Genomic DNA, 13,843 nt, shown 5'->3' with positions numbered 1-13,843 from the left:
AAAGGCCTAGGTATTGAAATGCATCCCTGCTCCTTTGAAAAGCCCCTTTATCTTTCTCTGAGGCTTGTTTACCAAGCAAAACAGAGATAGTATTAAAGGAGAAGTAGCTTAATTGTGCATATTTAAGATCACTCATGTTATTGACTATGGAGCTATTTTTACAATCTAAATTAGATTGGCAGGAGTTTGATGTCCATTGCCTGTAATGTCATCTGCTTGTCTTGCCACTGGGACTTGTCCATCTTAATATCTTTTTCTTTTCCATTTTCCCCACCCTCCCCTCTCTTAGATACAGCTGTTGATTTTTCCTGAAAAATGTAACCAGGCTTTTCAGGCTTGCTTGTATTATATGAAGAGGTGCTAATAATTAGTACCTAGACAGGTAAAGAATCCTATAAATTAGAATGGTCATAATTTAATTAGCTGAAGTATAAGAACACAGAAGTCTGAAAGTAGGGGAAGAACAGAAAGTGGAGGTAGATCTAATAATAGCTAACATTAGTATTCAACCCTGGGCACACATTAGAATCAGTAAGGTAAAGAAGATTTTTTAAAAGTCTCCCAACCTAGACTCATTAAATCAGAATGTTTTAAAATCTCCCCCAGGTGATTCTAATATGTGTCTAGGCTTCAGAACCACCGACTAGCTGAATACTCTTCATGGAAAATAAAAGGTTTGGAATTGTTGCTGCCATTCTGCCTGCTTTTCTTTGGGACAGAAAACAGCATCAACTCAAATTCTGGATCTGACACATTGATCTTTTCCCTAAGGTATCATTTGGCCTTGTGCTCTCTAGAGAAGAGTTAACAAGTCTGTTCTCTTTGCTCAGAAAAGCAGAATAACCTGAGGAGGTGTGCCTTAGTTCTGCCTGGGCTCCAGCTACTCCCTGATTTCCATGGACTTTGCACAGTATGTCATTGTGTTGGGGCAGAAGGGAATTCATATATTCTTTAGCACACTCAAAGTTTCTTTCTGGAGATCATTACTTTTTAGATCAAAGGATCTTTTATGTCTTCCTTACAAACACCAGTATGTGAAACTGCTCATTTCTGAACACTAATGTGAAATCTAAGATTAGTTTTTAATATCTCTGTATATTAATATCTGTTATCTACTCAATGTGTCTTAATGGAGCAAGTAACCAAGTAGATCTGGGTGGGCTTTTCGGCATAATTCCCCCTTCCACAATTGTGTCACATAGTACAATTTGTGGATAGCAAAGTGCACTACAACCCTTTGAATTGTTCTAAAGTGAACACACCTTCAGACCACCACCTGCATCCAGAAATAAAAAATGAAGAGTCATTGAAAGATATAAATAAATAAATATAAGAAATAGAAAATGGACAGCATCCCAATAGTCCCAGGCTATGCTTTGCCCTCACTTGATATTTCCCTTTGCTTTTTTTACCCTTTGGTTTTGCCAATAAAGGTTTCTCGAGAGCTTTTTGTTTGTTTTTTTGGTGTTTTTTGTTTTGTTTTTACTTTGTTTGCATTGTCAATGGTCATTTAAACAAGCAGTTTGCTGCTTGACACCTTGAAAGAAGGGGAAAACTGTGGTTGTCCTCTCTCCAAATCTCAGTAGACATCTCTTCCTCCTTTGGGGAAACCCAAGAGGGAGCTACAGTTGGATAATTAGCCTCTTTTTTTTTTCTTTTTTTTGGAGATGGAGTTTCACTCTTGTTGCCTAGGCTTGAGTGCAGTGGCGCAATCTCGGCTCACTGCAACTTCCACCTCCTGGGTTCAAGTGATTCTCCTGCCTCAGCCTCCCAAGTACCTGGGATTACAGGCACCCGCTACCATGCCTGACTAATTTTTGTATTTTTAGTAGAAATGCGGTTTCACCATGTTGGCCAGGCCAGTCTTGAACTCCTGACCTCAAGTGATCCACCTGCCTCAGCCTCCCAAAGTGCTGGGATTACAGATATGAGCCACTACTCCCAGCCTAGCCTCTTCTTTAGATTAAAAACCAAACAGGAAACTTCAGCAGAAAAGAAATGCTGAGAATGATCACCACTGTACTTAAGAAAAAAGAAAGAAAAAAAAAAACTACGTTACTGTATTTTTTTTCCTCTTTTATACTGCCTCATTCCAGCTAGCAAGGGGAGCCTATAGAAGGAAGATGGAATAAAATGACTTTAAAATTTAACTCTGCCACTAATTGCCTTATAATTTTGGATAACTTGTTTTTCTTAATAAATAGAGGCAAGAATTTCAAAATATTGAGATAGAAGCCAGACTGCCTGGCTTTGCACCTGAGTTCTATACTTTCTTGCTGTGTGACCATGAGCAGTTTCTCAGTCTCTCTTTAGCTAAAATAAGAAATAAGAAAAAACTACCATTCTCATGGTGTTGTTACAGGATCACATGAGTTAATATGTATGACATACTTAGAACAATGTGTGCCATATAATAAACCCTATTTAAGTGTTAACTACTAATATTATTGATTATAATGGTCATTACTATTATTATTTATCCCTGAACTCCTTAAAGGGAGGGATTATATTTTTAAGTTTATATATCTGGTATGTAGCTATGATACATAGCAGGTGCTTAATAATTTTTTTCTTTTTATTTATATATGTAAGAAGGTATACTCTATATTCAGTAAAATTCACCCTTTTTAATGTACAGTTCTGCAAGTTTTGGTGAAAGAATATCATCATGTGTAACCACCACTAAAGGGTATAGACCAGTTTCGTCACCTACCAAAATTTACCCCATGCCCCTTTTTGTCAATTATTCTCCCCAACCCCTGTCCTTGGCAACTCCTGATCTGTTTTTTATCTCATTGATTTTGCCTTTTCCAGAATGTCATATAAACGGGAATGATATAGTATATGACCTTCTCAGTCTGACTTCTTTCCCATCACATAATGCGTTTGAGATTCATTTGTACTATTGCATGTGTCAGTAGTTTGTTTCTTTTCATTGCTTTTTATTCCTAGTAGCATTCCATTGCATGGACATTTTATGGTTTGTTTTTGTTTTACCCATTCACCATTTGAAGGATGTTTAGATTGTTTCAAGTTTTTAGCAGTTGCAAATGAAAATGCCACACGTTGCAAACAGTTACATACAGGTTTTTGTATGAATGCTTGTTTTCATTTCTCTTGGATAAATGCCTAGGGATAAGGATTGCTGGGTCATATGGTAAGTGTATATTTACTTTGGAAGAAACTGCCAAACTGTTTCCAAAGTGCCTGTATCATTTTGCACTCCCAACAGCAATGTCTTAAGAGTTCCAGTAGCTACACATCCTTACCAGCAGGTGTTATTGTTAGGTTGCTGTTGTTTTTTCCATTTTAATAATAATATCTCATTGTGGTTTTAATTTGCATTTCCCTACTCTTTTCATATGTTTGTTTATCATCCATATACATTCTTTGGTGAAAACTTGTTCATTCACAATCAAATGTGATGTTAGCTCTAGGTATTTTTGTAGACACCCTTTATCAAGTTAATTCTCTTCTATACAGAGTTTGCTAAGATTTTATAATGAAATCTTAGTTTTTATAATAAACAGATAACACATTTTGTCGTAGGCTTTTTCTGTGTCAATTGAGATGACTGTATGGTTCTTTTTTCTTCTTCAGTCTGTTGATGTGCTTAATTACATTGATTGATTTTAAAATGTTAAATACACTTTGCATTCCAAGTGTAAATTCACTTGGTCACAATGTCGTATCTTTTTTTTTTTTCTTTTTTTTTGAGACAGATTTCACTCTTGTTGCCCAGGTTGGAGTGCAATGGCGCAATCTCGGTTCACCGCAACCTCCACCTCCCAGGTTCAAGCGATTCTCCTGCCTCAGCCTCCTGAGTAGCTAGGATTTCAGGCCTGCACCACTATATCTGGCTAATTTTATATTTTTAGTAGAGATGGGGTTTCTGCATGTTGGTCAGGCTGATCTCGAACTCCCGACCTCAAGTTATCCTCCCTCCTCGGCCTCCCAAAGTTCTGGGATTACAGGCGCGAGCCACCACACCTGGCCTGAAATATTATATTTCTTACATGCTGCTGGGTTAGATTTGCTGTTAATTTGTTGAGGATGTCTATATTCCATGGTTGATATTGGTCTGTAGCTCTCTTGTGATGTCTTTGATTTTGGTATCAGGGTAATGCTGGCCTCATAGAATGAGTTGGGAAGTGCTTCCTCATCTTGAGATTTCTGGAGGAGTTTGTATAGAATTGGTAATATATCCTTCTTAAATATTTAAAAGAATTCACCAGTGAAGCCATCTGTGCCTGGATTTGTTTTTAAACCTACAGTTTCTTTAAATAGGATTATCTCTTTCTTCTTCTTGAACAAACTTTGGTAATTTGTGTCTTTCAAGGAATTTGTCTGCTTTATCTAGTTTTCAAATATATTGAATGTATTGACATTATGCCTTTTTTTTTTTTTTTTTTGAGATGGAGTCTCACTCTGTCACCCAGGCTGGAGTGCAGTGACACAATCTCGGCTCACTGCAGCCTCTCCCTTCTGGGTTCACGCAATTCTTCTGCCTCAGCCTCCTGAGTAGCTGGGACTGCCGGCGTGTGCCACCATGCCCAGCTAATTTTTTATATTTTTAGTAGAGACGGAGTTTCACCATGTTGACCAGGCTGTTCTCGAACTCCTGACCTCAAATGGTCCGCCTGCCTCAGCCTCCCAAAGTGCTGGGATTACAGGCATGAACCACCATGCCCAGCCCATTATTATGCTTTTAAAATCTGTAGAATCTGTAGAGATATGCCTCCCCTCTCTCATTCCTAATATTGGTAATTTGTGTTTTCTTTTTTCTGATCAGTTTGATTTGGTTTATCAATTTTATTGATATTCTCAAAGAACTAGATTTTTTTTGTTTTATTGATTTTTCTCTATAATTTTTCTGTTCCACGTTTCTTATGTTTTAAGGGTTTTTTGTTGTTGTTGTTGTTGTTGTTTTTGAGACAGAGTCTTGTTCTGTTGCCTAGACTGGCCTTAAACTCCTGGCCTCAAGCAATCTTCCTGCCTTGGCCTCTCAAAGTGCTGAGATTACAGGTGTGAGCTATCACAGTCAACTGCTTTTCTTATTTTTATGATTCCCTTTCTTCTTGCTTTGGGTTTGTTACATACTGCTTTTTCTAGTTTCTTTAAATGGAAGCTTAGATTATTGATTTGAGACCTCTAATTCTGTAATATAAGCATTTAGAGTTGTAAATTTCTTTCTAAGCAATTTTGCTAATATTGTTGGAGAACATGCTTTGTATGACTTGAATCCTGTAAACTTATTTGGACTTGATTTTTTGTCCAGAATCTTACCTATCTTGGTAAAAGTTCTGTGTGCATTAAAAAAAAAAAAAAAAATTGCTGTCAGGTGTGGTGCCAGTTAACTCAAGTTGGTTGATATTGTTGCTCAAGCCTCCTACCAATTTTCTGTCTACTTATTCTGTTGATGATCGAGAGGCTATGAATATGGATTTGTCTGTTTCTCCTTGTAGTTCTATCAGTTTTTGCTTCATGCATCTTGAAGCTCTGTTAAGTATGTAAACATTTAGAATGATGTAGCCTCTTGATGAACTGACCCCTTTATCATTATGACTCTCTTTATTCCTATAATATTCTTTATTCTAAAATATACTTTGTCTGATACTAACATAGCCATTTCAACTTTTTTTGGATTAATGTTAGCATGGTATACCTTTAAAAAAAATCCTTTTACTTTTAACCTATTTGTCTCATATTTAAAATGGATCTCTTATAGGCAGCATATAATTAGGTCTTGTTTTTTTATTCAATCTGAATTTTTTGTCTTTTGGGTAGTGTTAAGGCCTTTATATTTAATGAAATTATTGATATGGTTAGGATTAAACCTTCCACCTTACTATTGTTTTCTATTTGTGCCGTTTGTTCTTTATTTCCTTTTTCCTTTTTCTTCATTCTTTTGAATTATTTATGATTTGATTTTATCTTTATTCATTCTTACACTACCATGCGTCTCTGTGTGTACATGTGTGGTTTGTTTAGAGTTTATAGTATGATCTTTAACTTACCACTGTTTACCTTCAAGTAGTGGTAATGTCATTTCACATATAAGAACCTTGCAAATATGTACTTCTTCTCCTGTCCTGGCCTTTATGCTGTTGTTGTCACATGTTCCGCTTCTATCTATGTTATAACCTCCAAAGTACATTACTATTATTTTTACTTTAGTTATTTTCTAAAGCAATGTTTCTCAACTTTAATACCATTGACATTTTGAACCAGATAATTATTTGTTGTTGCCTCCCAATAATTATTAGAATATTATTGAATATTCTATTGAGAATCACTGTTCTAAGGTGATTTTTAAAATAAGAAAATGAGGCTGGGCACAGTGGCTCATGCCTATAATCCCAGCATTTTCAGAGGCCAAGGTGGGCGGATCACTCGAGGTCAGGAGTATGAGACTAACCTGGCCAACATGGTGAAATGCTGTCTCTATAAAAAATACAAAAATTAGCTGGGCATGGTGGCGAGTGCCTGTAATCCCAGCTACTCGGGAGGCTGAGGCAGGAGAATCACTTGAACCCCCGGAGGCAGAGATTGCAGTGAACCAAGATCACACCACTGCACTCCAGCCTGGGTGACAGAGTGAGACTCCATCTCAAAAAAAAAAATTTTTTTTAAAACATAAGGAAATGTTTCTGTTGACTCACCTGGCTGTCATTATCATTGTGCTTCTTCATTATCGTTGCGCTTCATTCTTTTGTACAGGTCCGGATTTCCATCTGGGATCATTTTCTTCTGCCTTAAGGATTTCCTTTTCCATTTCTTTAGTGCCAGCCTGCTGGTGGTAAATGCTTTTATTTGTGCATCTGGAAATGTCTTTATTTCCCCTTAACTTTTCATAACTGTTTGTACTGGCTTAGAAATCTAGGTTGTTTTCTAGTAGTTTTCCATTGGTACCTTCAAGATGTTGCTCCACTGTCTCCTACCAGGTTTCCAGGGAGAGAAGCCTGCTGTTGGGCACATCCTGGTCTCCCCACTCTACCTCCTGCTTTTGTTCCTGGTTTCTAGCAATTTGATTTTGATGTGTCTCAGTTAAGTCTTTTTCATGTTTCTCTTGCTTGCAGTATCTGTAGGTTTATAATTTTCTTCACATTTGAAATGTTTTCAGCCATCAACTCCTCAAAAGTGTTTTCTGTCTCTTCTTTTGAAGACTCCAATTCCCTGTAGTACATTAGGCTGTTTGAAGTTATCCTGCCACTCACTAATGTCCTGACCTTATCTTTTGTTTCCAGTCTTTTTTTTTTTTTCTCTCTGTTTCATTTTGGACAGTTTCTGGGACACACTTACTTGGAAACAGTTTGATTCTTTTGAGTTTGGGGTGGAGAAAGTCTCCAAATTTTCCACAGGTGTGGGGAACCACTGGCCTCCTCCAGTGCACTGACTGGAGACTCTGGTCACCTTGTCCTCCTTCAGCCCCCAGCTCTATCTCCTCAATGCACAGGCCACAGCCTTCACCTGGGTCTTCCTCCCTGTGCTGCAGCCTGGACGCTTCCCCAGGAGAAAGCTGGGCGGGAAGCAGGCTCTCTCCAGGATCACTGACCTGTGCTCTTACTGTCCAGTTGGGGTTTGTTTGTTTGTTTTTCCTGCCTTTTAAAAAAGTCATTTGAAGACTGGGCATAGTGGCTCACACCTGTAATCCCAGCACTTTGGGAGGCTGAGGCTGGCAGATTGCTTAAGCTCAGGAGTTGGAGAGCAGCCTGACCAACATGGTGAAATCCCATCTCTACTAAAAATACAAAAATTAGCTGGGCGTGGTGGTATACTCCTGTAGTCCTAGCTACTCGGGAGGCTAAGGTGGGAGAATCGCTTGAACCCTGGAAGTGGAGACTGCAGTGAGCTGAGATCACACCACTGCACTCCAGCCTAGGTGATAGAGGGAGACCCTGTCTCAAAAAAAATAAATAAATAAAAATAACTTTTGTAAAGTCATTTGAGGCTTTTTCTATATTTGTACATGCTTTTCATATAGGTTTCGTCTATTTTTCCCGGTGTTTTCATTGTCTATTTTGGCTGGATGTGGAGATTCTCCTTAATAACTGCTTATTGAATGAATGTGTAGATACGGATTCCTAATCTTCTCTTATTTCCCATGACTCTTTTTCCCCTTCTGTCACTGACATTTAAAAATAAACTCATCAGAAGAGAAGCACGTAGGAAGGCATGTGTGAAGCATAATTTGTGCTCATCCTTCTCTGCTAATCAAAATTTGCTGATAGAAATTAGCTGGAGTCAGTTTACCTGCCCTTAATCTATCTGGAGTCATGAAGAAAGAGACAAAACTGAGATAGGGAAATCTTGAAATAAATAAGCACTGGACTGGGCCTAGAGCAGGAGGATGAGTGGACTCAGCACAGAAGTGTGGTTGCCTTGCAGGTTGTGTGTCGCAGCCCTGTCGGTGAATAACTTCTGTGACAACCGTGAAGCCCTCTACGGTGTGTTTGATGGAGACCGGAATGTGGAGGTGCCCTACCTTCTCCAGTGCACCATGAGTGACATTTTGGCTGAAGAGCTGCAAAAAACAAAAAATGAAGAAGAATACATGGTCAATACATTCATTGTCATGCAAAGGTAAAACTCAGAGTTGCTGCTTACCTGCTGTATGTTTTTTTGCTCTTTGAGTGTTTATCCTCTGTGTTTTGACTATGAGTACCAAGATGCATTCATTCAAGTTTGGTGTTGCCCGGGCATCAGGAATGGTGCTCTAGTTTGAGACATACTGATGTTCATATAACTTTGTGGAAGGCTCCGACAATGACAAGGAATTAGTTTCTCTGAGAACTGGACCTCACTGGCCTTTATTGATTGCAGATTTTCATCAGATTGTTTGCAATGCCATTTCTCCTCCCAAATCATGTGAGCTCTGGAGGCTTTTTAGACTTTCTGGTGTGGGGACCTCTCTTTGAAATGGACCGTTTCTATCCTAGTTTCTTGGCCCTTATGAAATACTGTCACTGGTTTGAGGTAGTGCACACTTTGTTAAATCAAGATGGTCAGATTTTAGCTCAGAAGTTAAATCATTCTTTATATTTTGTTTTCCCCTTTATTAAATGTTCAAGACAGTATTTCTGGCAGAATCCTAGGCCATAATAGCCTGGAGTTTCCACCAGCAGCAGAGTTTTATTTTGCTGTAGAAATTGTGGAATATTGTTTGTAACTCTTAGATGAGTGAGGATTCCCTCATTCAAAGAATTGTTCATTCTTATCACCTTCATGGCTTTCTAGGTGATAATGGAATTGCCTGTCTGTAAATATTGTACTGTAGACTCTCTCATGTGGGACCCAGAAGTGATCAGCATACTGGTACTTGAGGTCATGAGAGCAGTCATGGTCTTTTGTCCTTATCTGCTCTTTCTCTCCCTTGATATTCTGCCAGAGCAAGTAGCTTTGTTAGGGGGGTAGAAGAAGTGTCTGGGGCGGAGTGTTCAGAGCAGCATTTACAGTGATACCTACGTCTCAAATGGTTCCTCTCTGAGAGCTTGGTGGAGGCGAACCTGGGGTGGTTCTTGCTGCTACAGTCACCTCTGACTTTCAGATTCTCAGTGAGCATGTACAATTAGCAACTGAACAATAATGACTAATATCCAGCAAGTCCTTAATATGTACCAGTCATTGTTCTAAATTTTACCTTATGTGTCATAATTTGTTACCAGTTAGCTGGTTAATGTTACTGAAAGTGGTGTACAGAGAGGTGAAGCACAGTGCCTACGGGCTAGTAGGTAGTGCAGCCAGGACCTGACCTCGGGTTGTAAGACTCCAGAGGATATTCTAACTGGCAGGCACATCAGCTTTCCTGGTTTTACCACCCTTTTGTTCTAGAAAAACATCCAGCATGTATCATATGCACACACATACACATGTGCACACAGACCAAAGCACAAACACATCCCTTCACAACCCCCAAGAGGTCTGCTTTTTATGCACCCTCAAGCACTGGATAAGAATTAAACACTGAGAACCCCAATCTCGGATTACTTGCTATACTTTTTACGAATCACTGTGCCTAGGAAAGGGAGAAAATGGAGCTGCCTTGGAAAGGTCTAGAGCCAAATACCTGAAAGTTGGAGTTTAGGAACCTAAACTGTCGGCCCTTCTCCAGGGTCTTTTGTATTTCTCTTATTTTCCCTATCTGTTAAGAGGGTATAAGGCCGGGCGCGGTGGCTCAAGCCTGTGATCCCAGCGCTTTGGGAGGCCGAGACGGGTGGATCACGAGGTCAAGAGATCGAGACCATCCTGGCTAACACGGTGAAACCCCGTCTCTACTAAAAAAAAATACAAAAAACTAGCCGGGCGAGGTGGCGGGTGCCTGTAGTCCCAGCTACTCAGGAGGCTGAGGCAGGAGAATGGCGTAAACCCGGGAGGCGGAGCTTGCAGTGAGCTGAGATCTGGCCACTGCCCTCCAGCCTGGGCCGCGACAGAGCAAGACTCCGTCTCAAAAAAAAAAAAAAAAAAAAAAAAAGAGGGTGTGGGTTGTGTGGTGAGCTTTGGGTCCTTAGGGGAACTGGTCTTTGTGCAGGATTTCCTAATGCATGCAAGTAGGCAGCCCTGGTTTCCGTTGCTCCTCTTGCCAGTTGCTTACCTTACACATGTGATAGTAGCAGACAGTACCTTAGGGTCTGGCCTTGTAAAACAGGAGGCTGTTTTTCTTAACTTTCTTGCTCCTGTACCACTCAGGAACAGCAGGGGCCTGGGTGGTGTTACCATTTGTGGGGCTTGCCACAGGAGTTCATGAGGCCATGGGAGCAATAATGGTCTTTTGTCCCTCTCTGCCGTTTCTCTCCCTTGATAATCTGCCAGAATAAGTAGCTTTGTAAGAGGGGTTTTTGATTTTTGATTTTCAGAATTTGCAGGTGCTTCCTGTATTTGGTAAGTCTGTGGATTAATTGTCATGATTAAAAAGATAAATCACAAGCACTTGGTATTTGATTACTAGAATGTCCTTTCTATGAGTTTTCTAGAATAGATGGTACTGGGCCAGAAAGTCTTTACTATATAGGGCAGGAACATGAACACTCCAGTACTTAAAGGCTCCTACCAACAAACATCCTTATAAGGGGAAGAGGGTTGTCAGGTTTTTCTGACGTGTGCCTGTCAGTGGGGTAGGGTGTTTATACCTGCTCTTATGTACATGGTTTTTTCAATGTTCCTCTCCTGTGGACAGAGGGAATTTAGAGAAGCAGATGGAGAGAGAAGTCATTTTCCTGCTGTCTTTGGAGTGTGCTGATAGGGCAGTGTGGTTGACGAGGATAACAGGCTGTATGCAGCAGCCCAGGGGCATCTGCCTTCCAGAGCAGCACCTGTGGCTTTTAATGGTACAGTGACACTGTCGCCCAGTTGTGAGCCTCTCTGTGTGGATGTGTGTGGTGTCAGATTCCGGGGCTCTTTTCATCAAAGAGGCAGAGCAGTGTGTGCTTTGATGAAGGAAGTGGAGTGGAATCCCCAGCTGTCTCCTTCCTGGCCCTGTCCAGTGGTGCGGTCTTCGTGTTGAATTTGCAGAACTGGCACTGATGGACTGTGTTTGAGTGTCACCCCCTCTCTTCGGATTCCAGGAAACTTGGAACTGCTGGGCAGAAGCTTGGCGGTGCCGCTGTCCTTTGTCATATCAAGCATGACCCTGTGGACCCAGGAGGATCCTTCACCTTGACCTCTGCTAATGTGGGCAAGTGCCAAACAGTTCTCTGTCGAAATGGAAAGCCATTGCCTCTGTCCAGATCTTACATCATGAGCTGTGAAGAAGAGCTGAAGAGGATTAAACAGCACAAGGCCATTATCACCGAGGTGAGAAAAGAGGGGTTTTCCCCGGGATGGTGGAGAGGAGAGGAGACCAGATGATACCAGAAACTAGCTAGGGAACATTTGCCTTCAAAGAACACTTTTGAAGTCGGTTCAACATTAGAATTCCAAATCCATAGTATCACAAAGCAAATGTCTTACATTATGACGTATGCTTGTCAGTTGCCTCTCTGCATCAGGCACTGTGCTGCGTGCTTCATGGGCACGATCCCTTTCCATGTTTGCAGCCACTCTACAGAGGGCTGCTTTGGTGGCTGAGGGCTCTACCACTGACATCACACTACTTGTTTTCATATCTTAGCTCTGCCACTTGCAGGCTGTAACCTTTAAACCTCTGTAAGCCTCAGTTTTCTCATCTGTAAAGTGGGAATAATCATGCATCTGTCCTATCTTACAAGGTTGGTACAACTTGTAAACTATGAAGGTCTGTATAAGTGTAAGTAGTTGTTATTTTGGTTCATGTCTCACGTCCCATTTGAGTACATAGTGAGCAGTTCTCAACTAGGGGCAGTTTGCTTCCCCACAAGACGTTTGGCAGCATATGGAGACATTTTTGGTCATCACAGTTGGGGCGGAGAGTGCGATTGGCATGCAGTGGATTGAGGCCACTGAGCATCCGACAGCGCTGCTAGGACAATGCCGCTCAACACCCCACAATGCACAGGGCAGTCCCCACAGCACGGACTGTGGTGTGTGTGTTTGGAGGACGTGTCTCAAGGTAGAGAAGTAAAATACAATACAAAACAAAACCTCATTGTTGAGTATTAAGCAATGCAAACAAAAGCGGGGAAGAGGCGAGGCACGGAAAACAAGAGAAGTCTGACGTGCAAACCTGATTCATGTAGGCCGCTGAAATCATTTACCTTCAATTGTGTTTGGCATAATGTTGAACTAAAGTTGAATTCATTGCATTCTGTCCACATTAGACTGTCTTCTGCTCCCTAACACAGTGTCTGCCATCCATGTTCATCCTCTCTGCTCCAAGAATAGACAGAGAACAAATTCACACAGACTCGTTTGCACAGAATCCCGTGTATAGCTTGAGTGTTTCTATTTCTCAAGGCCCTCATCAAAGCCTATGTGGAATCAGTCTTTTTTCTCTACTGGACTATAAGCTTTCACCAGAGTCCACCTCAGACTGTGCATGGTTCTGTGGGTTTTATCAGCAATGCAAGACTGGAAACTTCTTGAAGGTAGACGTTTATCTGCGGGCCACTGCTGTCTGCCCATGTCATTTTTTCAGGCACAGGGCAAATGACCAACACTTTGATGAATTAGCGAATGGAGCAGAACTCCTGGAAGCTTCAGGAGTTGGAAGCTTCAGTGCTCATGAATCACAAAACCATTGTTTCTGATGGAGAGAAATCTAAAGGGATGGGCAGAACAGCAAGAACAGTTTCTGCCAAATTCCATGCTTTGGGGACAGATTATGTCAGTAGAATCAAGGCAGTTTAAGGTTGTGCTTGAAGCCCATCTTACTAATTTTACCAATAGGAATGCTTATCTGCTTGTAAGTGTGGTGTGGCAAAGTTGTGTGAAAAGCTGGGAAAGACACCCTTAGGACAAGCAAACATTGCCAAATCCCAAATAAAGGGAAGGGGTAGGGCTGGAAAGGAAATGGATGTTCTCTGGAAGGAACACTTGCTCACCCCAGACAGGGATTTGTTATAATGAAGCCTTTCCTGGAAAGAGGTGTTAAAACTAGGGCATGTAGAGATATGTCATGGACCTTAGAATCTCAAAATTTGAAGAATAAAGAACAAAGCAGGTACACATGGAAAAAAAAATATTTTTATTGGCAAGTGGTCTGGCACTTTGGTAACTGATTTAAATAGCATGCACACAGCTGAACTAAAGCCAGCAGATCTTGCCTTCTCCATTGGTCAACAGGAAATCAAGTTCTAGGAAGTTGTAAGAATTGGCATTTCTTCTTTAGCATCTGTTCTCCTGACAGGAGCTTTCTTCCTCACCTAGTCATGCCAAGGTTTTCTCCACCTCTTAAGTACTTGCAAGTCCTCTCTGGACTTTTAGACACTAC

The 13,843-nt window shown here is 40.8% G+C and overlaps 1 protein-coding gene across 1 annotated transcript in view; it reads left to right on the top strand.

Moving 5' to 3' along the window:
- Positions 1-13,843, top strand: part of PHLPP1 (PH domain and leucine rich repeat protein phosphatase 1) — a 264,871-nt gene that overhangs the window by 248,342 nt on the left and 2,686 nt on the right. The window contains exons 15-16 of the mRNA XM_011953596.1: positions 8,389-8,583; positions 11,562-11,790. Of these exons, the coding sequence (XP_011808986.1) occupies positions 8,389-8,583; positions 11,562-11,790 (424 nt within the window). The remainder of the gene's footprint in view (positions 1-8,388; positions 8,584-11,561; positions 11,791-13,843) is intronic.

Source organism: Colobus angolensis, unplaced genomic scaffold (assembly GCF_000951035.1).
Source record: "Colobus angolensis palliatus isolate OR3802 unplaced genomic scaffold, Cang.pa_1.0 Scaffold369, whole genome shotgun sequence".
In the NCBI taxonomy this organism is placed as follows: Eukaryota; Metazoa; Chordata; class Mammalia; order Primates; family Cercopithecidae; genus Colobus; species Colobus angolensis.
This window is presented reverse-complemented; position numbering and strand designations above follow the sequence as displayed.